The following is a 27,658-nucleotide window of genomic DNA, read 5'->3' on the forward strand; positions in this document are numbered from 1 at the left end:
ATTCAGCAAAAAATTCTGAAAAAAAAACGGATTCAACACACTAGCTCCTTTGAAAAAATAGACCAAATTTTTGACAAATTGATGAAAAACTGTTAAGAATTATAGACCTATCCGACAGTTGTTTGACAGAAAAAGATATAACTTCAATTATATAATAGATTTGTAGTAAATGTCAATAGGAAAACAACCAAACAATATCGACTGCAGGTACTATACAGCCTTAAAAAAAAGGCAAGTGTCCTATACAAAATATATGTTGGTCACTTTACAGCCTTATGAAATAGGCAAATGTCCTATACCAAACATCTACAGGTCACTATATAGCCTTAAAAAATAGATAAGTGTCCTATACCAAACATCTGCAGGTCACTATACAGCCTTAAAAAATAGGCAAGTGTCCTATACAAAACATCTGCAGGTCACTATACAGCCTTATAAAAATAGGAAAGTGTCCTATACAAAACATCCACATGTCATTATACAGCCTTACAAAAATATGCAAATGTCCTATACAAAACATCTGCAGGTCACTATACAGCCTAACAAAGTAGGTAAGTGTCCTTTGCAAACATCTGAAGGTCACTATACAGCCTTATAAAAATAGGCAAGTGTCCTATACAAAACATCTGCAGGTCATTATACAGACTGACAAAGTAGGTAGGTGTACTATACAAACATCTGCAGGTCACTATACAGCCTTATAAAAATAGGCAAGTGTCCTATACAAAATATCTGCAGGGTACTATATACAGCCTTAAAAACAGAGTAAAAGTGTCCAGTCTATAAACATGCTTGTATTTTTTTTATAGAAGCTAAAAAAAAGGAAACATAACATTTAGATCCATGACATGATGTTTTGCCCCTGTTGTATGATACAGACTAGTTATCTGTCAGACTGGTTGATAAATTGTATTCCCATTGATTTATCCTTACCTTTTATTACATTTTCTGTTCCTCCAATATTCACAGCTTCAATTAATTTTTTGTTCAACTGAAAAATATAAGAATTGATAAAACATGATGAAAAAATGCAAATTTTCTGTCACTCCAGTAGTTCCATGATATTTGTGGATGTCAAAAGTTCTTGGATATAGACAAGATGTTTGTCAATGTCAAGAAATGGAGTGTGGAAAGTTACAAGTCATAACAACTTTATGGTAATGAATTTTGATTACCAATAAATACTGAATACTTATATTTGGTATTTACAGCTGATGATTACTGATATAATCCAAAAGAACTTATGTTTATAGATGGTTTGTTTGGGATTTTAACATGGACCAAGCATTATATTTACTTGAATATTTTTACCCCTGCTTTTCACCTTCTGTATGTCACCCTTAATTTTAACAGCAGAAGTTCACCCAACCATAAGCTTGAACAAAATAGTGCCATTCAAATCACATTGATAGAATTAGTCTTGAAAAACATAATTTGTGCTTGAACTTTCTGATAGCCCTTTTTCACTTAGTTACACAGCTCAATCCTTTAAACAAAAGCAGGCAGAAGATACCAATGGGACAATCAAAAAATCTAAGTTGAAAATAACCAATATCAAGGTCAAAAAGAAAAACAACAGATTCTGAACAAGACAGACTACAAAACAGTATACGGAAAACTAAAGACTGAGCAACACAAACCCAACAATACTATTTTAACTGACAGTAAATGATATTTAGAGCTGAGCTTTTCAAATCCTACATAATTTTTTTTCACAGCCTTCTATCTGACAGAAATAAGATTAATAGCATGTTTTCATGCATGAGTACATAGATTTTCTTTATAATTAAGATATTTAATCTTACTATATATCAAAAGGAATTTTATCAATTTCCTAACAATAGGAAGAGTAATAAGAAATAATATCTGGAGATAAAAAAGAATATCTATATACAGAAAACCTTAATGAATATGATAATATTTCATTATGGAATGATTGATGTGAGTGAAAAAATTCTTTTATCCTCATTCTGTGACCAAATAGGTCGATCAAAATTATATATTCCATCTATTCATATATAGCTACATTCTAGACAGCTTCCAACAGAAAAACAAATTTGTATGCTACTTTTGGCATTGATGCGATGACTCTAAAAATTAGATTGCCTAAAGGATCAACAATGAAACGTAATCAGAACAATTGAAATATACATTGGCAAGCAGTTTTAGTAACAAGTCCACGCACTTCCTACTTTCAAAACATATGAATGCAATCATAATACTCGGCAATAATCTGTTCAATGAGGCTGTAACCTCCAAATAAAAGATGAAATATCATAAATAGATCATAATTTGATATAAACATTAATATCTGTTTTGAAATTAATGAAGAAAAGAAGTCTCATTTGTGACAAAACTTAGATGAATTTATTGACTACTGGTTTGAAATTGCTGAAAATGGGTAAAATTTCCTGCTTTTAATTGCTATGTTGATATTTAAACATATACAGGTAAGTTAATTACATTATTTATCTTTCATATTTCAATGCTGTTATGTAATATTAATTGTTTTGTTATGTCATTTATAAAACAGTGTGAAATGGCTGAAGCTGATGCAATATAATCCAAATGTCAAATAAATAAATTCTCATTAAGATAAAATAAACAATTACAAAGTTATAAAATAATTACATAATGAAAATATCAATGAAGGTTTTAGCACATTGCAGTAAATACAATATCTGATCATGGAATAATTAACGCATTCATTACAATATCAAAAGTGTCCATGAACCCAATATGTTCAAATCGTTTGGTTCCAGGTGGAGAGTTGTCTCATCGACAATAAAACCACATATTCTTATTTTTATGCTAGTAGGAAATTTGAATATTGCAAGCCTTATAAAATAAACATTTCAATGTATCTAGTTTTTTCTTCTTCTTTTTAGTGCCTACCTTAAATATTTTTTTGCCATTTTTGAACAAGCTGTTTTAAAGTCAAGATTGTTTCTCCTGTTTTAGGTGAAATTAAAAAAAATTAGAATTTAAAATTGATACTATAAGTCAGAAGAGCATTGGTTAAGAAACAAAATAAGCTTAAAATACTGATAGGTTATGGAGCTCCTTTTCGAGATATTTAATTTTTAAAAAATGGCGGGGAAAAGGCTGACTTGGACTTTTACCTTATATTTGCATTGGTATTATTTGGGTCTCAAATCGAAAGAAAAGAAATCTAGAATCTGCTTAAATTTTGGTAAATGACCTTTTATTAGCTATTGAAGTCTTACATGAAAAGAAAAATGGGTGTTATGGGGCAAAATATTTTACCCTGTATCATAGGAAAAAAACCAAGGAGTCCGAACAAATGACAAAAATTCCTTAACCTGACCTAAGTACATCCTTAACCAGTCAAAACCTTTTGAAAAAATATTTTATTTACCAATGTTACCAACCCTTTTTTCAGAATGTTAGCAAAAAAACAGGTTTTTGTTTTAGGCCTTAGAAAAAGTGGATGTCTTCAGAATGCCTAACTTTTGTAGTCATCCAACAGTTACTATAAAAGAGCGGAAGATTTCTAGAAATAAATAGTGCTGTTAGAATCAATAACATCCAATATAAATGTCATGGATTGTACAGCATATGTTTAACATAACCTGGTGCACAAATATTATATTCTGAAATACAATCATGATGATGCTTCAATGATCCAATTTCCAACAAAAGTCATTCAGATACCAACATTTCACTTTTCAATATTACATATTCATTGTTTGGATTCAATTTTCACCATTTTATTGCTACATAAAGATGAAGCTCAATAATAGTTATGAATTCATAGGAAGTTCCCAGCTGACTTTATTTCAACTCTCATACAATTCATTATTTTCAAGCTACAATTTAATACAGCTAAAATTTCATTTCGTTTATTGTGTGTCATCTCCCAAAAAAAAATCAAACATTCATTTTATAAAATTTATTTCCGAATTCAAAACCATTATTTTATTTTCTTGTTCTTTTATGACATTGATATTAATTGCAGATTTTCTGGATTCTATGTGATCTAACAGAATCAAAATGATACATATACACTGCAATAAATTTGCTTGTTTAATTAGAGTTGTGCTTCTTTCAACACATTTATAATTGACTGCACACATTCAATGCATCATCTTATTGACGTAATTCAATTATCTCCTCAAAGAAGAAAGAAATAACTACTTTATGTGTAATGCCATTAATCCTGTTGTATTTAAGTTACACTAAGATAAAACATTGAGATTCTTATCTTACTTATAAAATGTTCCACCTATGCTGGATCTTGAAACAACTGAAGAGGATGTTAACCATCATTGACAGCCAAGTAACAAAAAAAATCCTGAAAGTTAATTTTAGTATATGAAATAAAAAAAACAATAATTTAGGTCTCTTGCCTGATGATTGATTGATTGTTGGTGCTTAACACCTCTTTCAGCACTATTAGCTACTAATGGTCAGTTTTTATTGGTGGAGGAAGCTGGAATGCCCAGAGAGAACCATGACCTTCGACAGGAAAACTGACAAAGTCAAAGGCACCTGTCACATGTGGGTTTGAACTCACAACCTCAGTGTTGACATGCTAGATATAGTAGTTGAACTACTGAGATCACTTGACTGCCAAGGCCCCCTCAGGATGTATCTAAGATCACATTAATATGTTAGATATAATAAATTTTAAAGTAGCATACCTATTATCAAACAAATTTTAACTATATATAAAAAACAACTAAATAATTTTGAAAGGATGAGCAAAGTTAAATTTAGTAGATACATGTATCATGTTACTAAGGGGGATTTAAAGCTTGGCAACAGTGTGGTCCTTTGTAACAGGCCACATGCTGACCTCTAGAATGCTGATGGATTTTTTTATAACTTAATTTGTTGGGTTGCTGTTTTATTGACATTTATTCACATTGACTTTAATCGTTCTGATCTTAAAACACCCAACTTTTAAACAAATACATTTGACAATTTTAGTGTACATTTTGCAGAGTGCACCTTAAATTCAATCTTTCTTAATTAAGTTTTCCCAAGCAACTGAAAAATGCCCATTTACAGCCTCAATGGATCTAAGCCTTGGACTAGAACTATGGCTCAAAATGTAGAAATAAATCTTTAGTTGCTGTAATTAAACTGAATTGGTATTTTTCACTGGATGTTAAAGTAATCATGAAACAATTATAAGAGATCCAGTTCTGTTTATGTATATCTCTATAAATATTATTGCTTTTTTACCATTAATTTTAATTAGAACCAAGGGCAATAAACAAGATTCGCACCTGCCAAAACCCTCAGCACGTAGATAATGGAAAAAGAATCAACTATTCTTTCTTTTTCTTGTACAGATGCTGGTTGTTAAACTGTCCCATAAAATTTCATGTTAATACTTTGAAATGAGGATAGCAATACTCCCAACTTTTGTAATTAGTATAATATATATGTGCTTGTCTTTTCTCATTCCAGTTGAATTGTTTAAACACATACTAAGCTATAAAAGCATAGAAGGTAATATACAATGATAACATATAAACTTAAATTCAGTAAATCTAGCAGATTTAACAGCTCTTATCCTCAGTTCTCAAATAGGCTTCAGAGAAGAATGTTTTTTCCTGCATATTTTCATTAGGAGGGTCGAAAATTTGATAGCAAAAATGTCTGAATAAACACGTAAATATTTCTAATCAATGATAGTTTTTGTAAAATATTATATAACCAGATATAAAATCTTATGAAAAAATGGATACTGCATATTAATAAGAGTTTAGAAGTATAGAAATTTAGTATACTTGTTCAACCTTTCTAATTATGATAAATCATTGATCTATCATTATTGTTAACCAAACTACAGATATTGTGTAATTAAAAATATTATAATCCTTTTAGTGATAGCAAAAAAGACTTGTCAATTTTTATAGATGTGTTTTACAGAATTCAATTTCAAATATTATGTCTTTGGTTGAACATTCCCACAACATAAACTGTTCTAGAATGTAAAGAAGAACACCATTCTATAATTGTAATAGAACAAATGTGTTAGCTGTGGCTCACAATTACACTATATCATAAAATACCCAGTGCAACTGTGAGAAGCAGCATAACTGAAATGTGTTATTTCCATTGTTTCTTACATAATCATATTGCAGTCAAAATATATGTAGCGAAGCAGACTTATTACACCATGAAAATCTTCTATATTTACTGTCACAATAAACAAAACGCTGATTAATAAAACATGCAGCAATTTACAAATTAAACAACAGAAAGTGAAACTAGCAAAAAACATCTATAATGATCCAATTAGTAACAGAACGAGGAAGTGAATTATGATAGAAATTTGTGTAGAGTTCACAGGCACTCAGTGCAACATCAATGAGGGAACACAAACCTTGTCTTTAATTTGCCTGTTACTATTACAGACCATCAACAGTCTTAATTAGTTCTTGTATATGTTGGGTTAGGGTTCAGTGGATTAGTCTTTACCTCTTGTATGGAACAATTAGACAAATTGTTACATTACTAATAGATTTCCTATTTTAAGCTGCATTTTTCACACCTAAAGTTGCAGTTTATTCCAAACTAAATTATATAGTAAATGTTCAAAGAGCTATTGTTCTGATAGTACTGATTGTTGATATAACAAGAGTGTACACTGTAATGCCATGCTTTACTGCTCATGATTGAACTTTATGTTGAAAGTCTTTAAGAAATATGGCTTAACTACAGGTACATGTATCACATAAACCTAAAATTATCAATGGACCAATGGACCTTACCATGAAAACCTAACTTTGACCAATGAACTATGAAAATGAGGTCAAGGTCAGATGAACTTCGCCAGACAGACATATACACCTTAAAATCATTCAATACAACAAATATATTTGACCTATTGCTTATAGCATTCATCTGAGAAATTGGACTTAACTTTATCAACTCCAGAGATATGACATTCACCCTCGGCCTTCATCCTCAGTGAATGTCATATATAGAAAACTTAAATGTGAATGATCATTTAACTGTGACAATAAAAGGTTTAACTGGAATTTGACCATGAATGTAGGATTACAATATGCAGATCACAGCACTTTAATCATGTATGTATGACACCAATATTGTGACCATAAATCCATGAACACATTGTCAACCAGTATGTGTTCCTATCACAGAAATGATAACAGTATGCCTTTATATGGACCACAGGACTGTAAGAATATTTGATCATAACACTGTGAATATGTACATGTGATCACACACTAGTGTGACTTTGCATATTTACAATCATATTGTTGTGACTATTCAAGGAACACAGCTTCTTGACAATGTCATCATGATCACACTGCTATAAACCTATATTCATGATCTCACCAATCTTAATTTGTATCTAATATCACATACCACTGTAATCATATATGTATGATCATACCACTGTGACAATGTATATACTAAACCCCTAACGGGAGGGATTGTACTTGATTTTCATATCATGAAGACATAATCTTTCAATCAGTTTAATTGAGGTCTGGAGCTGGCATGTCAGTAACTGCTAGTAGTCCTTTGTTCATTTATTTATCATTGTCATTTTGCTTAGTTTCTTTTGTTACCTATTCTGACATCTGCCTCAGAATTCTTTTGAACTGTGTTTTACTGAGCGTATTACTATGTGTTTCTTTATTATACATTGGCTAGAGGTATAGGGGGAGGGTTGAGATCTCACAAAACATGTTTAACCCTGCCACATTTTTGCACCTGTCCCAAGTCAGGAGCCTCTGGCCTTTGTTAGTCTTGTATGTTTTTTCATTTTAGTTCATTTATATGTTTTGGAGTTTAGTGTGACATCCATTTTCACTGAACTAGTACACAATTTTATTTAGGGGCCAGCTGAGGACCACCTCCGGGTGTGGGATTTTCTCACTGCGTTGAAGACTCATTGGTGGCCTTCGTCTGTTCTTTGGTCAGGTTGTTGTCTCTTTGACATATTCCCCATTTCCATTCTCAATTTTATGATCATATCACTTTGACTATGTATGTATGATCATGTCACTGTGACAATGTATGGATGATCATACCACTATGATCATGTATATATAATCATACCACTGTGACTATGTATATATGATCATACTACTGTGATGATGTATGATCATACTACTGAGACTATAAACACAAGAATGTGTCCATAGTACACTGATGCCCCTATCGCACTATCATTTTCTATGTTCAGTGGACCATGAAATTTGGGTCGAAACTCTAATTTGGCATTAAAATTAGAAAGATCATATCATAGGGAACATGTGTACTAAGTTTTAAGTTGATTGGACTTCATCAAAAACTACCTTGACCAAAAACTTTAACCTGAAGCGGGACAGACGGACGAACAGACAGACGAAGGAACGGAGGCACAGACCAAAAAACCTAATGCCCCTCTACTATCGTAGGTGGGGCATAAAACTATAGGTCACCGTACGGCCTTCAACAATGAGCAAAGCCCATACTGCATACCATCTTTAGGTGTGTATAGTATGCATTTTTTTATCCCCTAAAAGTAGTTGGTGGAGGGGGTGCGTATTATAAACAGCTATAGACAATTTTTTTTTTTTTTATGTGTTTTTTTTAATTTATTATATTTTTTATTTTTTTTTTATTTATCAATAGCGTTTTTCTCTTCATTATTGTACATGTTCAAGATGTTTTTTTTTTTCTATTTCTTTATTTGTAATTTTGAAGAAAAAAAAAATGAATGTGCATATGTATATAACAATAATATTACTTTGATTTTAATTTACTGATAACAAAGTCAATATTAATACCAATAAAAATAATATTCAAAGATCTAATTTGGTAACCTATTAGAATAAGTTTATTTAAAGGATTGATAAGTTTACACGGATCGTTTCTAAATTTTCGGGCTTGGTAAACAACATCTCCGTAAAAATGAGGATGTGTTATCCTGTTTGAAATAAGTTTTCTACCGGTACATGTACAACCAAACTTCAAAACTAAATCTTTAGATATATGGAAGAATTTAGTAAAGGTTTTAAGTAATTTGTGGTAGCAAAATCCCTGACTTCATAATTTACCAGTAATACATAGATTATGTTCATTAAAATCCAAAATGTAACAACAGACACGGGCATAGCGACGAGTTGTGATATATAAACACTGTATGATGATCCCAAAGGAACATCACCATCCAAAAAAGGAAAATTAACAATAGGGAATGAAAAATTGCCCTTTTGTCATAAATTTTAGTGTAGAATTTCCCGTGTAAAACTGAAATATCTAAATCTAGGAAAGGACAGTTTTTAACGTTTATATTTGATTTATTTAAAGTAAGTTCCTTTGGGTAAATTTCGGCAGTATATTTAGAAAATTCTTGATTATTTAACGAAAAAATATCATCAAGATAATGGTAAGTGTTGTTGAATTTATGAATTAAATGCAATTTAGACAGGTCTTTACTGAGTTTCATCATAAACTGTGATTCATAACAGGTCTGTTATTAAAGGGGCGCAATTGGTGCCCATAGGAATACCTACAACCTGTCCATAAACTTTATTGATGAAATGTACATAAATATTATCAAGGAGAAAATTAACAACTTCAATCATCTCATCACACCTCCAGTAAGTATATCTAGCATATTTACCTTTCTCATTAGAGAAGAAGGCTTTAAATGAGTTCCAGCAATTATATTTGCATTCAGATTTACCAAACAACCAATAGGAAAACTTTTGTTTGATAAGATTGTGTGGAAGTGTAGTGTAAAGAGTTGAAAAGTCAAAACTGTCACCAGAATCAAAAGGACCATCAAAAGCATGTAATTTATCTTAAACATCCAAAGAATTTTTTACACTCGAAAAATAGTTAATTCAACTGTTTTCATATATTTTATTACAAAAGTTTATGATAAGTTCTTTGATAGAAGTTAAGGAACAAGTTAAAAGCACTGAAAGATTAGTTGTAGAACACTTACTAGTCACTGTTTTTTTGTGTAGTTTAGGTAACCAATACATAGTAGGGACCTTGAAATGTTCAGAAGAGGCCTTAAGCTGTGATGTGGTTATGATATGTTTTCTTACTATATGACTCTCTGTGGAACGCACAGACTTGAATGTAGATGAATTAAAAATTTTATTCTTAAGAACATCCATGTAGTACATGTATTTACGGCATACCACCACCACATTGTTATCTACTTTGTTGACCGGTACAAACCCAAATTTGGAATGGTAGAGTCATTAAATATACTCAATAAGTTGAAGAAATCAATAGCTCTGTTACTATATTTAATTTTCAGAAAGTGCCGTTTATGATCTTCAGGTTAATGATACACATGGAAATAAGCTGTAATTATACGCGAATATTCATAGAGTGGGCTGAAGAATGAGATTGTGTCATACTCCTTGAAAATATCATGTAATTTACTAATTGGTATTTGACCCAGTTTACATAATAATCGATGCTTACCATTGTTTTTAAATATAGATAGATCATCAAGTGTATAATTTATACAATGTTTAGTTCGTTGATTTCAATTGATAGGTTTGTCATATGTATATATGATCAAACTACTGAGACTATGTATATATGATCATACCACTGTGATCATGTATGTATGATCATACTACTGTGATGATGTATGACCATACCACAGTGACTACGTATGATCATACCACTGTGACATATATGGATGTTCATACCACTGTGAAATGGATGATCATACCACTATGACAATGTATGATCATACCACAGTGACAATGTATGATCATACCACTGTGACTATGTATGTATGATCATACCACTGTGATACCACTGTGTCTATGTATGGATGATCATACCACTGTGACAATGTATGATCATACCACTATGACAATGTATGATCATACCACTGTGACTATGTATGTATGATCATATTACTGTGACAATGTATGGATGATCATACCACTGTGACAATGTATGATCATACCACTATGACAATGTATGATCATACAACTGTGACAATGTATGATCATACCACTATGACAATGTATGGTCATACAACTGTGACTATGTATGTATAATCAATTACTGTGACAATGTATGGATGATCATACCACTGTAAAATTTAATAACACTTTTAGATATTTGGATGATATATTGGCTCTCAATAATGATGACTTCAGTATGTACACTAAAGATATTTATCCTGCTGAACTGTCTTTAAATAAAGCTAATACTAACAATGAACACTGCCCTTTCCTGGATCTTGATATCTATATCTTTAACAGAAAGCTTAATACCAAAATTTACGATAAGAGAGATGATTTTTCATTTCCTATTGTTAATAATTCATTTTTAGATGGTGACGTTCCCTGTCACCATCTTATGGTGTTTATATATCTCAACTTGTTCGATTCCCTGGTGTATGTAACAACATATTTGATTTTAACGAAAGAAATATCTGTATTACTGAAATATTGTTACACCAGTGTTTTCAATATCACTAACTTGTCATAACATTTACTTAATTTTATCGTCAGTACAAGGACATCATTCGTAAATATAAATCAACGCACAGACATCTTATACATTCAGGTATTTCACATCCTATCTTTTATGGTAATATTCTATACAAAGCACAAAAATTTCATCATTCACCTCAAAAGCTAACCAAACCTTTAAACAGACTTATTGAGAAGGGATATAGTTACGATACTATGTCAGGTCATAAAAGATGGCATTTTTTGGAATTAATATTGATTCACTCATAGGGTCTTTGAATCGGAAATAAACACATTTATTCTAAAACCAGTTGTTGGCATGATATGGGTTATGTTCGTCTCTTATATTTTATGATGGTATGATACTAAAGGGAGGGATTGTGCTTGGTTTTCATATGATGAAGACATAATCTTTCAATCAGTTCAATTGAGGTCTGGACTCTGGAGCTGGCATGTCAGAAACTGCTAGTAGTCCTTTGTTAATTTATGTTGATCCTTGTCATTTTGCTTAGTTTCTTCTGTTACCTATTCAAACATCGGACTAGGACTTCTTTTAAACTGAGTTTTACTGTGTGTATTGCTGTGTGTTTGTTTATTCTACATTGGCTAGAGGTATAGGGGGAGGGTTGACCCTTGTGACCATGTATGTATGCTCATACCACTGTGACCATGTATGTATGCTCATACCACTGTGATCATGAATGTATGATCATACCACTGTGACAATATATTATCATACCATTGTGATCATGTATGTATGATCATACCACTGTGATCATGTATGTATGATCATACCACTGTGTTCGTGTATGTAGGACCATACCACTGTGATCATGTATGATCATACCACTGTTACAATGTGAGATCATACCACTGTGATCATGTATGTATGATCATTCCACTGTGATCATGTATGTATGATCAAACCACTGTGACAATGTATGATCATACCACTGTGATCATGTATGTATGATCATTCCACTGTGATCATGTATGTATGATCAATCCACTGTGACAATGTATGATCATTCCACTGTGATCATGCATGTATGATCATTCCACTGTGATCATGTATGTATGATCAAACCACTGTGATCATTTATGTAAGATCATACCACTGTGATCATACCACTGTGATCATGTATGTATGATCAATCCACTGTGACAATGTATGATCATAACACTGTGATCATGTATGTATGATCATTCCACTGTGATCATGTATGTATGATCATTCCACTGTGATCATGTATGTATGATCAAACCACTGTGATCATACCACTTTGATCATGTATGTAACATCATACCACTGTGATCATGTATGTATGATCATACCACTGTGATCATACCATTGTGATCATGTATGTATGATCAAACCACTGTGACAATGTATGATCATACCACTGTTACCATGTATTTGACCTGTTGATACAATTTGTAATGCTTTTTTGTTTTTTAATGTTTACTTATTTAAAGTTATATCTCGTCTCTTTATTTTAATATATACCAGCTTTGAATTGTTTGGTATGACTATAAATTTTCACTCCTGTTCTTGTGCTATGAACAACAAAATTATTTATTTTGTAAAAAATATTTCCGTTCTCCATTACTGTACAAAATTATTTTCATTAACCTGTGTAAATTATTCTATTTGGCAGCACTTTGTTCAAAGTTATGGTTGTCTGAAATTGTTTAACATCTCATCTCTTATTTTATTGATTTTGTATTTACATTGTGTCATAGATCAAATTTATTCGTTCAGTGTATAGTCACTTGTTTGAGTTAATATGTCTTTTGATTGAGTTAAGCCATTTCAATTGATATTTTATAGTGTGTCTTTCTATGTTGTGATGTTACACTATTGTTTCAGGTAAGGGTGAAGGTTGGTACCTATTAAAATGTTTAAACCCTCTGCATTTGTTTGCACCTGTCCTAAGTCAGGAACCTGATGTTCAGTGGTTGTCGTTTGTTGATGTGGTTCATAAATGTTTCTCGTTTCTCGTTTTTTATATAGATTAGACCGTTGGTTTTCCCGTTTGAATGGTTTCACACTAGTCATTTTTTGGGGCCTTTATAACTTGCTGTTTGGTGTGAGCCAAGGCTCCGTGTTGAAGACCGTACTTTGACCTATAATGGTTTACTTTTACAAATTGTGACTTGGATGGAGAGTTGTCTCATTGGCACTCATACCACATCTTCTTATATCTATGTATGATCATACCACTGTGATCACGTAAGATCAAACACTGTGAACAATGTAAGATCATACCACTGTGATTATGTATGATTATACCACTGTGACCATGTATGTATGATAATACCACTGTGATCATGTATGATCATACCACTATAACAATGTATGATCATACCACTGTGATTATGTATGATTATAACTCTTGGACCATGATGTATGATAATACCACTGTGATCATGTATGATCATACCACTACAACAATGTATGATCATACCACTGTGACGATGTATGATCATACCACTGTGACGATGTATGATCATTCAACTGTGAAGATATATGATCATACCATTGTGATCATGTATGTTTGATCATACAAGTTTGATCATTTAAGTATGGCCATATCACTGTGATCATGTATGTTTGATCATACCACTGTACTTATGTATGTATGACCATATCACTGTGATAATGTATGATCATACCACTGTGACAGTGTTTGTATGATCATATCACTGTGATGACATATGATCATACAACTGTGACGATGTATAATCATACCATAGCCAACATGTCTGTATGATCATTCTAGTGTGATGGTGTATGATCATACCATTGTTGTGAAATATAATCATATCACTGTGAAGCTGTATGTATGAACATATCACTGTAATCATGTATGTATGATCATTTTACTGTGAAGATGTATGATCATACCACTGTAGCAATGTATGATTATACCGCTGTGATTATGTATGAATGAGCATGCTATTGTTACGGGACGGGAGGGTGTGTTCCATAAATAAAAAGTATTTATTCAGGTTAACACCATGTGTTCTTTTAATGGTAAATTCTAATATCTGTTAACCCTGCTTTTGAGTTACAAACTAAGTGTACTGGTAGCGTAGCAGGCTAAATGGTCAAGTCAAAGGTAGTGTAGCAGGCAAAACAGAAAAGGCATTGGTTTCAATTTACTGTTAACCAACTAATTTTCGCGAGCGATTTATTTTCGCGACTTTCGCGAGTGGAAAAATGACGTGAAAATAAATTGTCGCGAATATATAGCACTGGGGTCTTCTCTCATATAGTTACACCAAGAAAATGAATAAACCGCGAAAATAAATCGCCATGAAGTCGGCTGACAATCGCAAAAATAAGTTGGTTTACGGTAGGAAGCTCAGAAACTCATTAACATTGACTTACTTATCACATGTACAACAGATAACAAGATTGATTTAAGCTTTACAATTTATTATAAATAAAATATTCAATACTATTACAAGTATAAATTACATGAAAACCCACCAAATCACTTAAGTTATGAAATATACAGAGACCCCCCCCCCCCCCCTTTTTGGTACGTTAATCATTTGTCAACATCGTAGTAAACGTAGTAAAACATCTAGGTCAATCATGGCGAGGTCCATTTGTACAACGGGAATGCATACACTATCAAAGGTTGGTGTATTTTACGGGTTGCATCGACTGCGGCGTATCTGGTTTGTTCTGGTAATTTCCTTGGTATCAGGAGTGAACGCCCTGGTAGCTGGCCGCAGTCTCCTTGAAGACTAATGTGCACTAGCTTTTATACATCTGTCCCAACAAAGTCTCGTGCCCCTATGGTGATTGTGGGCAAATTACGTAAAGCTGATTGGATGCTGATCTCAGGTCATTAGGTCACGACGTCAATATTCTTGATGATGCAAATGGCGGCGATTGCGAATGTTGACATTCTGTCAAGTCGGGAAATGGACAAACGGTACTTAACTAAGCTTACTCTTAGCATGTATGGGCCGCGGTTACAATTTTTCAGGCCTTACGCAAATAAACTAGCAAGGTAATAAAGCAGGAACGTGTGAAATAAGGGTAAACAGAAGATGAGAACTGTCTTCAGTCAAGGGACCCCCCTGTTCAAACAGTGAAGACAAACTCTATATCTTTACTCCCAGATATCTTACAAACAATATTTACATACAATAACAATAAAAGTATATGTAATGTTCATCAAATGTCTTTATATACACGTTGGCTAACAGTAAACGATGGACGAGAAAATAGAAGTGAGTGTTTACTGATTAGCCCGAAAAAAGTTGTATGTACAAACCTACAGCTTAACCCCTAAACCGTAACACTATTATGACCATGTATGTATGAGCATGCTATTATGACCATGTATGTGTGAGCATGCTGTTATGACCATGTATGTATGAGCATGCTATTATGACTATGTATGTGTGAGCATGCTGTTATGACCATGTATGTATGATCATACCACTGTGTGAAATCAGCTATAATATATGTATGTTATAGGACCATATTGCTGTGAATATGTGTATCAAGTAATAAGATCACACCACCATGTATATAAGTGCCATCTTAGACTCAGTAATAAGTACATTGAATTATATATTGACACTAACTTTTCTGTAGACAGAAAACAGACATGATAATTGAAATATACTATAACAGAATGGACAATGTTATTTGGTCTCTGGTGGGTAGTTGTCTCGTCAACAATCATACAACATTTCCTTATTATATAACATGAAACTGACTTTGGTTGGATTCATGATCTTTGATATGTTGCAAGTTTTATTACTGGATATCAAATGTTGTATGCATTAGACCACCACTAGCTTTTGTCTAGGAAATACTACTGCTTAAGACATCTCTAAATATACACCAGCATGTTAAACTTTGTCATGAATCTAAGAAAAATCTATTTACCATAATTATTAATTTGTTACATTATTTGTAAAACTCCTCCCACAATGTTAAATTGTGGTGAACAAGATTGTTTTTAAATAACTGACTTACTACCTACAAAGTTTAATCGTGACACCTTCAATTTTATTGCATGTTAAAATGATAATTGATTTGTCCCCTAAGTAAATATGACAAATGTTATAACCTAACCTGTTCTCTTCCTGACATCCCATATGATGCCATGTGGTATACACAGTTAACTCCCTTGAAGGCCTCTTCGACTTCATCAAAATTTGTTATACTGCCCTACAATTAAAATTTGTAAAGTTTGTTATAAGCATACAAATAAGCAGACATTATTTTTTTAAGATAAAGGACAAGCGACAATAAGGCTGATCTTTAATCTCAAAAGGCTGAAAATGGTTCAATTACATTTGTACCATAAACCTCTTGTGATACATGTATTTAAAAGAGTACACAATCAGAAATGTCTTGCCTGCTATACTGATCATGATTGATTTTATGTTAAAAGTCTTTAAGATAGAGGTTTTACTACAATAATCATATAAACTTAACATAATCAATAATCAAAGTAAATTAGGTCAAGGTCAGATGAACCCTGCTAGATGGACATGTACACCTTACAATCATACATTCTTATGTTGTACTGTTACACCACTGTCCCAGGTTAGGGGGAGGGTTGGGATCCCATTAACATGTTTAACCCCGCCACATTCTGTATGTATGTGCCTGTCCCAAGTCAGTGGTTGTCGTTTGTGTTACATATTTGTTTTTCGTTCATTTTTTTTACATAAAATAGGCCGTTAGTTTTCTCGTTTGAATTGTTTTACATTGTCATTTCGGGGCCTTTTATAGCTGATTGTGCGGTATGGGCTTTGCTCATTGTTGAAGGCGGTACGGTGACCTATAGTTGTTAATTTCTGTGTCATTTGGTCTCTTGTGGAGAGTTGTCTCATTGGCAATCATACCACATCTTCTTTTTTATATGTATATAACAATCCTTCAAAGCACCAAAAATAGTTAACCTATTGCTTATAGAAATAGACTTAACCACGAAAACTAAACACTGACAAATGAGCCATGAAAATGGGGTAAAAGTCAGATGACTCTTGCCAGTCTGACATGTACACCTTACAATCATTCCATATACAAAATATAGTGGCCCTATTGCTTATAGTATCTGAGAAATAGACCAACCAAGAAAAAAAGTCAATGTCAAATGAAACTTGCCAGACAGACATGTACTCCTTTCAATCATACCATACATCAAAGACAGCTGATCTTTTGCTTATAATATCTGAGAAACAGACCAAACCACAATAAATTGCTTCGCAGAGCGCAGCTGGATACGACCGCAGAGGTCCAACCCTGAACAGTTGGGGCAAAAATGGACACAATATTCGCGCTTGATACAGGTCTGAATTTGGATTGTAATTAAATATTTGACACATAATAGGTTTCTGACACAGAATAACTGTAGTCAAAGAACTTAGAATTGGTTATATGATTTGAATTTATATTCAATTTTTTGCTTTTGTGCAATACATTTTGCTGTTGCGAATTGACCCCCCCCCCCTCCCCCACAAAAAAAAAAAAAAAATTACCCGCCTTTTTTTTTGCTTTTGTGCAATACACTATGCTGTTGCGTATTGACACCTCCCCCCCCCCCAATTTGTTAAAAATAGTTGAAGAATTTTTCTTTTTAATTTCTGAAATCTGAAATGAGAAAAAATTGACCCCCTCCCCCCCCCTTTTTCCCCCAAAAAAATTTCTTTCCCTCAATATATGGTCATAATCTCAATTCAAATTTCCAATGGAGTTTGCAACCATAATTACCCATTTAATTACATCATAAAAGTCTTAAAATAGAAAATGACATACATAATCATGGCTAAAATTAATATTCCTTAATAGTAACTTCCAAAAATAAATTGACAGCTAATCATCTCAAGACAATACAACATTTCTTTATACATAATTTAAAAGCAGTGTAAGGGAGGTAATCAAAACGTTGTGTTTGGACTACCTGCCTTACACTGCTTTTAAACTGTCTTAAGTAATTGTCCATTAACCAGGAAACCCTTGTTTTCCCCCTTTTTTGTCCCTAATTCTTAAACAGTTTGAGCCATAACCCCCCAAAGCAAATCTTAACCCTCCCTTTGTGGTATGGAAACTTGTGGTATTATTTCAGAGAGACCCATACATCATTCCACAAGTTATTGTCTGGAAACTAGAAAATTGCTTATTTGGGACCCTTTTTGGCCCCTAATTCCTAAACTGTTAAGACCATAACCCCCAAAATTAATCCCAACCTTCCTTTTGTGGTTATAAACCTTGTATTTAAATTTCATAGATTTCTATTTAATTATACTAAAGTTATTGTCCGGAAACCAACTGTCTTCGGACGACGCTGACGATGACGTGATACCAATATACGACCGCAAATTTTTTGCGGTCATATAAAAACTTAACATTAACCATGAAAATGAGGTCAAGGTCAGATGAAACCTGCCAGTCATACATGTTCTCCTTACAATCATTCCATACGCCAAATATAGTTGACTTATTGCTTATAGTATCTGAGATACAGACTTGACCACAAAAACTTAACCTTGATCACTGATCCATGAAAAGAGGTCGAGGTCGGAAACCCTGTCCGACAGACATGTAGACCTTGCAAGGATCGCATATATACCAAATATTGTTATCATATTACTCATAATAAGCAAGTATTTTACATAACAATACAACTATAAGAAATGTTCAGTCTCTGAACCACAAAATGAGGTCAAGGACAATGGACATATATATGATAAACAGAAACTTTGCAACATACCGGTAAGGCATTTGAATACAACATAACAAGGTATGAAGCATTATGATCTTTTACCATCTGAAATATTAAGCTTTAATCATGTTTACAAAGCTTCAGGATAAGCATCCGTACACCTCCCATTTCTGCGACTTTTGTCGCAGGCAAGACACTGAATGAGGTACAATATATGAAAGATGGGGTAAATTAAAAATTTTACATTCTGCTCACCAAGTGAGGCACTACCTACAAAGCAGACGATTGAGATTATTACTAAATTTTGACATTTTTCGCTCAAATTCAACACAGCTTTATGATTAAAATAAATGGGGAATGTGTCCATGGGACACAGATGATGCCCCCGCTTGCATATCATATAAAGTTATAAAGGGACATAACTGAAAACGGTAAAAGTGACTCTACCCAAATTTGTACTTGATCTGAGTTTTGTGGTAATAAGTAGTGTGTATAAGTTTAATAACATTTGGTTGAGGCAAACTTAAGTTAGAGAACGGAAACGAAAAATTCAGCAATTTTTCCATTTGTAAAGGGGTATAACTCTAGAACAGTAAAAGTGACACCACTAAAATTCAAACTTGATCTGTATTTTGTAGTAATAAGGATTGTGTATAAGTTTCATAACATTTGGTTGAGGCTAACTCAAGTGAGAGAACGGAAACAAAAAATTCAGCAATTTTTCCATTTGTAAAGGGGCGTAACTCTAGAACGGTTAAAGTGACGCCACCAAAATTCAATCTTGATCTGTGTTTTGTGGTAATAAGCATTTTGTATAAGTTTCATAACATTTGGTTGAGGCAAACTAAAGTTAGAGAACAGAAACCAACTTTGGAACGTACGAACGGACAAGGGTAAAACTTAATGCCCCCTCCACTACGGTGGGGGCATAAAAACAAAGCACATGTGTGCTTCTGAGATATTTCTGAGTACAATTTCTAAAAAAACATTACTTGTAACATGCAAAACTCTATTTTCCATTCCAATTTCTGTTAAAATATTTCCTTGTAACATACAGAAGCTCTTTATTTTCCATACCAAAATATGTTTCTTGCAAACTGGTCTTTACAATTCCTGTATGTTATCATAATTGATAGTATGATCTGTTGGAAAAAATGCAGCATAAGTTTGAAAAGAGGTTGTACACGATATTAACTTGACATGAGGTTATATATTCTATCAGTATACCATGAACTGACAGGGCCACTGATACTCTACCAAATTATTGTTCAGATATAAAACTGTACCTGAATAACAGTCATCCCATCTAGTAATGGCCACTCAAGTTGAATAAGATCAAAAAGAATCACTTGATGACCATTCTCTACAAGCTTCTTTCCGAGATGATATCCTGGGTATCCACAACCTCCTGTTACCAGGTGCACTTCTAATGAACCTCTGTTCCGCATTATTATCTAAAGCAGAATAAAATATCTAGGTTATTATTTACACTAAAATGGACATTCAACTTGGAGGCTCTATCATGTCAAATCTTTGTAAATCATCATTGAAGGCTGTACCGTGACCTATAATATTTTAAATCTATGTCATTTGGTCTAATGTGGATAGTTGTCTCATTGGCAATCATACTACATCTTTGAAAAAGTTCATTGGCATGTTAAATCTGTTGCAAATGTATAACCTATATGAATTGTCTTGAAACCATTATTACACTAGTACATTATTTTAAAAATATATTCACCTTACCTTAAACCAAGCCGAACTATACATGTAAAGGACAAAAAAAATAACAACACTGGATGTGATAGTTCAAATTGTAAACATTAAATATTGGTCAACTGGCCGGTCTTTATGAGGATAAGTGACCATTAGAGATTATATACTACATAGAACTTAAGGATATGCACTCACTTCATGGATGCAGAATATTGAATATCAAACAGTGATATGACTGGTAGTAAGAATACTAGTTAGTAGAAAGTTAATGATTACATGTATGTGTAGTTTGGAGTTAGTAATTTTCGCTGTTAAGTTTTCTGCTTGAGTTATATAAAAATAAGATGTTGTATGATTGCCAATGAGACAACTCTCCACCAGAGACCAAATGACATAGAAGTTAACAACTATAGGTCGCTGTACCACTTTCAACTATGAGCAAAACCCATACTGCATAGTCAGCTAAAAAAGGCCCCAAAATGACAAATGTAAAACAATTCAAACGAGAAAACTAATGGCTTGATTTATGTACAAAACAATGAACAAAAAACAAATATGATACTCAGCAACAAATGACTTAATTTGATAGGATATACTTGGTGATCTATAGATCAATGATAATTTCTATAAAGTTGCATTACTATCAGTACATATCAGTTTGACAACTATATATCTCTGTGTCCACAGTTTATTATATCCATAACTTAAGTGAAAAGTTCTTTTTATCATTTACACATAAATTTGAAACTGTGGTTTAATTCTCTAGTATTTAAATAACACTTTATATAAATTTGCATGTCCGAAGAGCTTTTCTTTTTTATCAAACTTCATCAGAAATGCTAAAACCTTAACAAAGAGCCTGTGTCACTCACCTTCAGGAATCTATGTGCATCTTGACATTCTGAACATTTTAACCACAGCAAATTTTCCCTTATCTGTATTGGTTTTCAAGACTATAGATGTCAACAAATTTATGATGTATGCCAAGTGATGACAATAGCTCACAATGGCCATTTGGGCAAGGTGAGCTAAAAAAAGTGATGCAGCATGATAACCAATTAGACAACTATCCTCAAAAGACTAAAATACAGATTTATATGATATAAATAACTACAGGTTACCCTTTAGTTTGTCAGGAAAGTTGTAAAATTTCAATAAAGAATTGTATTATAAATTCAATAAATAAATCATTGGCTCTTATTAAATAGGTTATAAATTTTAGTGAGTATTTGTGTTTCAATAAAAAATGAATCATGTACAATTTACATAAAATTCAAACAACAATTTGGTTATGAAAAATATCTTTCTTTGGTTAACTCAGAAGATCACTTCGTATATTAGTTATACATGTTATATCTGCACATATGCATCAAATTGAAATTACCAGGAAACAAAAGAATTTGTAAAAATTGCTCCTCTGGCTGTGTTGAAGATGAAATTCATTTCCTAATTACTTCATGATGTTCATGTGAAAATTTAGATCGGACAGAATTGTTCTCTTTAATTTTGTTAGCATAAAAGTTCTAAATTTTTCAATACTTCTCAATCAGCTAAATACAGTTGGAAATTGCCACCAACAACTACACATTTATTTATCTATCAAGCAGTGAAGACAAGAATTGCATTTTAACTATTAATTTGTATATTGTATGCCTGGGACACAGTCACTGTTACAATTTAAATTTCTTAATAGTACATGTATGCATCCTAAAACTTTTATAAAATTGAGAATGGAAACGGGAATGAGTAAAAGAGCCCAAAACCTGACCAAAGAGTAGAAAACAGCCCAAGGCTACCAATGGGTCTTCAACACAGCGAGAAAATCCTACTGCTGGCCCCCAAACAACAATGTATACTAGTTCAGCGAAAATGGACGTCACACTAAACTTCGAAACATATAAATGAACAAAAATACATACAAGAGTAACAAAGGCCAGAAGTTCCTGACTTGGGACAGGCACAAAAATGAGGCTGGGTTAAACGTGTTTTGTGAGATCTCAACCCTCCCCCTATCATACCTCTAGCCAATGTAGAATAAACAAACACACAGCAAAATGCACAGTTAAACTCAGTTTAAAAGAAATCCGATGTTAGAATAGGTAACAGAAGAAACTAAGCAAAATGACAACAAGTGAAAATGTGAGCAACTGCTCACTGATGATACCCCGCCCAACTGTAAGTGTTTGATAAACAGAAAATTGTTGAGTGGTGAATCTGAAAATGCATCACACGATATAGCTGACTCATAAACCCTGAAACCAAATTTCAAAAATCCTTGTAATGTAGTTCCTGAGATTAATGTGACTAAAATTTTCAACTACTTGGATTTCATGTGTAAAATGATGTAAGTGTTCGGTAAACAGGAAGTTGTTGAGTGATGAATCTGATTTTAGAACAAATGTGTTTATTTCCGATGCAAAGACCCCATCAGTGAATCAATATTAATTTTAAAAAATGCTATCTTTAATGACCTGACAACAGTATCAGAACTATATCCCTTCTTAAAAAGTCTGTTTAAAGTTTTGGTTAGCTTTTGTGAAATACCTGAACGTATAAGATGTCTGCATATTGATTTATATTTACCAATGATAAAATTTAGTAAATATTTTGACAAGTTTGTGATATCGAAAACCCTGGTGTAATAATTTTTCAGTAATACACAGATTTCTTTCATTAAAATCAAATACATGAGCGAATCAAACAAGTTGAGATATATAAACACCATAAGATGGTGACAAGGGAACGTCACCATCTAAAAATGGATAATTAACAATAAGAAATGAAAAATCCTCTCTTTTATCGTAAATTTTAGTTTTAAGCTTTCAGTTAAAGATATAGATATCAAGATCCAGGAAAGGGCAGTGTTCATTGTTAGTATTAGCTTTATTTAAAGTCAGTTCAGAAGGATAAATCTCTTTAGTGTACACACTGAAGTCATCATTATTGAGAGCCAATATATCATCCAAATTGTATTTATACTGTATATATCTATGCATATAGATATTCTTTTTTCTTTTATATGTATGCTCCTTATGTCCCTTGTGGATCCATAATTGGTGGTAAAGTATGTTGTTGTTGTTATTCAGATGATAATTTTTTAAATCTGATTTACTCAAACATTATTTGTCTTTTCATCTCCACAAGTGTGGGTGACATGTTCCCTTAGGGTGTTTATTTAGTGATATATGATTGTATAGCTATTGAATTATAAAAAAGACAAGAACTGTCAAAATATGCTATCTATAAAATGCTCAAAGGAAAGGAAGAAATTGAATGGTGAACTGTTATAAATTTTATGATTTTGATCCTCTGAAAATAACTCTCAATGCTCATCTGTATAAAAATTGTGTAAATCTACAAATAATACAATGAAACCAGAGTATATCTTAACTTCTCTGTGAAAAAGTATGCTTTAAAATGTTATTGTCCAGCATTACCAATTTATGGGGTTATAGCCCAACCCAGTAAAACCTGGACCTGGGTAAAACTTTGCTAACCCTGTTTATTTGTAACAAGTACTAGTTTTACCCACTCTAACATATCTACCTGAACTTTTATCCTTTTGATTAAAATTGAATAAAAATGAACATTGGCGGCAACAAACCAAAGGATTTCCTGAAGGAGGACAATATTTTGACAAAAATGGATATACTCGTATAGAAAAATCATCCAGGAATCAAAAACATAGCTGCAAACACAAGGTGAGTTTTTTATTTAAAAGATAAACACTTTAAACATGTTAAACCAATTTGAAGCATTAACAATTTTCCGGTTGATAGTAAGGGTTCATGAACATGTTTTCATAAAAGCATGCAGACCATAATCAACAGGCTATAGAAGACTTTCGCATTCATGAATTTTCCCATACATTATCAATATACCAATTTGCTATGTTATTACATTACAGTAAGAATTGCTTGTTTAATGATGTCATTAGCTGATTAACTTCTGACCAAATCATTCACAAAAAAGAATTTCAAAATTGATAAATATGCATGTATTTGACCTACAATGTATAGACAAGTCCTATATATGCATACACCCATTTCTAAATTATCACATGAGAGTGACTAAAATTTAATAAGGGTTTTTGAAATGCATTTTTTGTTTTCCAGATATTTTTGGATGTACAGTATATCCTTGATCTTTAATTATCTCTTGACTTCTTCCAGGTATTCTATGCAGTTTGTCGTATTTTTTAATGGAAATAGGTGTTAGGCTACATATTATGTAACGGTATCCGGTCGTTCCGTCCCCAAACCGATCCGGCCCCAAGTCGATCCGGCCCAAAATCGATCCGGCCCAAAGTCGATCCGTCCCAAGTCGATCCGGCCCACGTCGATCCGGCCCAAAGTCGATCCGGCTTTATAATGTAAAATACAAATATATAATACAAATTCATGATGCAAATATCATGAATATATAATACAAATATATGATGCAAATATATAATTCAAATATTTAAACGGATAGCTATAGTACGCTTTACTATTTTCTTTAAAATATTTTATTAATCTAAACACTCAGTTTTGTACAAAAAGTCAAATAAGAATAAATAAAGCAATCTTTATTTAGAATTTATAAGCTTTTTACCATTTTAAACCTGAAAACACGCAAATTAATATTCCCAGATTTAAAACAAAACTATATACTTTTTTTTCATATTATGGTTTAATGATGAAAACAAAGAAAAAAATATTTAAGACTTATATACAAAATTACAGTTTGCTTATATTAAAGCAAAAAGTGAAAATAGAAACTTACCGGTATTACAGAGACGGTGTTGCCACTTTGAACATTGCTCACACTAATGTGCATGCTGCCGAGGTCTAACATGTTGGTCACATACCACACAAGGAAAAGCCAGTGTGATATTAAAAGCAAACGCATTCTGTCTCCTCTTTTATAGAAAGGATTCGGCAAATCAAACAACATTTCTCAATTTGAGAAGTTTTAAGAACTTAAAACAAAAACAAAGTTTGTATGTATCAGCTTGGGGATCGGCTTGTACCGTTGTGTATGTAACTATTTGTTATTACACAGGATGAAAGACTTGTTAAGATCACAGTCAATTGAAAGAAAATGCTAATTACTGCTGATTAATGTTGATGACTGTTGATTGTTCTAAATTCTGTTATATACGTTTTTATTATAATTATACCCAATAATCTTGAAAACTTGTAATGAAAACATAATCAACCTACTTGTTTAATACTCATCTAAAGAAAATATTTGTCAAAGGCCATTTTTTTTTACCGTACACCTTTTACATTATAATAAAATTCATAAACATTTATGAATTACAATTAATATATATCTTTATTTTTATTCCTTATAAATATATTTTTTTATTGGGGCCGGATCGACTTTAAATATGGGCCGGATCGACGTTGGGCCGGATCGACGTGGGACGGATCGACTTGGGCCGGATCGACGTGGGGCCGGATCGACATGAAACCTATGTAACATAATGACCCTAATATATTATATAGGATGACTACAGAAGCCTTGTATGGTTTCATTCGAAAATGACATTTGAAAAAAAAAGTCAAGAACTAATGTTAAGATAAGGAACATTAATGTAGCAAACGGAAGTAACAGCAAAAGTCGTTTCTTTTTTCTTTACTTTACCAATTTTTTTTAGGCATAAACCGAACGAAGTCTGCCTTCTGCAGCGGAGTTCTGTCCCTTTCAATTAACTTCCGGTTGCGACCATTTGTTCCTTGACAACAATGTAAATTCAGTAAAGTCTGTCCAAAAAAAGTACAAAGTTTACCTATTTCAATGGTGTCAGTTCTTTGATAATTGCAAGTAAGAATTTTGTGTATAATGGCAGATAGATTTAACAATATAAAGTGAATGAAATGTCACATTTTGTCTGGAGAACAGCATTGACGTTGTCATATACATGGTTTCTTTTAAGAATTTGTTTAGCCTTCTTTTACAGTACGCCTACGGGCGCCAAGATTTCTAAAATATAATTTCGGGGTCATCTTCATAAAACATTCATTAATATAAATTGTCTGTATACTATTTCATTACATAAAAACATGCATATTTGTAAATTGTCATTTTCATTATATATTGAATGATAACAATACAATACAATATGTGTTTGTTCCAATTAAGGTCCCTAAGCTTAAGGGGGCAATCACAAAGATACAACCATAATTCAGTTATACAAACAATACAGTACAAGAATACAGTGTATAATATGAGGGTAGGAATGCCATTTACCGTCAGGTGTCAAACGGTCATTTTCGGCTACCGTTTACAGCGTCAAATTGGTTAAAATTTTACCGTGATTCGTCAAAATATCCTTAACGTGATTCATCAGAGGTCTCAAATAATTATCGTTAAAGTTATTTTTGGAAAAAAATTAACGTGATTCGTCAAAATCAGTCGATTTTTTTTATCGTCTAAAAGAAAGTGTACATTTTATCGACATGCACCAAAAATTACCGTTAACGTCATTTGGCAAGAATTAATACTGTTTTTCGTCATGAAGGAAAACCCATTATGACCCTCTAAGATCGGTATATAGCAAACATACAAATTGCATACTGCATATACATGTAGTGGTACCCTCAATTTTCAAGATATCTTGGGACCCATAAAGTAAAAAAAAAAGATCCTATGCATTTTATATTTCTCAAAGAGATTCTTATTAGGGTTACATTTGAAGGAGATGGTTCTGTAGAAGTCAACATTAAGTTAAAAAAAAAAGATCCTATGCATTTTATATTTCACCAAGAGAGATTCTTATTAGGGTTACTTTTG

The 27,658-nt window shown here is 32.6% G+C and overlaps 2 protein-coding genes across 3 annotated transcripts in view; one reads left to right on the forward strand and one right to left on the reverse strand.

Moving 5' to 3' along the window:
• The window catches only part of LOC127708858 (short-chain dehydrogenase/reductase family 42E member 1-like), a 90,182-nt gene extending 63,598 nt beyond the window's left edge, over positions 1 to 26,584 (reverse strand). Inside the window, exons 1-4 of one of the 2 annotated variants that reach the window (XM_052214026.1) lie at positions 26,510 to 26,584; positions 20,449 to 20,616; positions 16,564 to 16,659; positions 934 to 991 (exon numbers count right to left, since the gene is read on the reverse strand). In XM_052214026.1, the coding sequence (XP_052069986.1) occupies positions 934 to 991; positions 16,564 to 16,659; positions 20,449 to 20,610 (316 nt within the window). In that variant the 5' untranslated portion in view covers positions 20,611 to 20,616; positions 26,510 to 26,584. Of the gene's footprint in view, positions 1 to 933; positions 992 to 16,563; positions 16,660 to 20,448; positions 20,617 to 25,642; positions 26,424 to 26,509 lie in introns of those variants that run through there. The other variant, XM_052214025.1, reaches the window with a different exon arrangement.
• The window catches only part of LOC127708851 (sperm-tail PG-rich repeat-containing protein 2-like), a 50,052-nt gene continuing 48,965 nt past the window's right edge, over positions 26,572 to 27,658 (forward strand). The window contains exon 1 of the mRNA XM_052214010.1: positions 26,572 to 26,689. The gene's annotated coding sequence lies outside the window, so the exon portion shown is untranslated. The remainder of the gene's footprint in view (positions 26,690 to 27,658) is intronic.

This window comes from Mytilus californianus, unplaced genomic scaffold, assembly GCF_021869535.1.
Source record: "Mytilus californianus isolate M0D057914Y unplaced genomic scaffold, xbMytCali1.0.p SCAF_7, whole genome shotgun sequence".
Taxonomy (NCBI): Eukaryota; Metazoa; Mollusca; class Bivalvia; order Mytilida; family Mytilidae; genus Mytilus; species Mytilus californianus.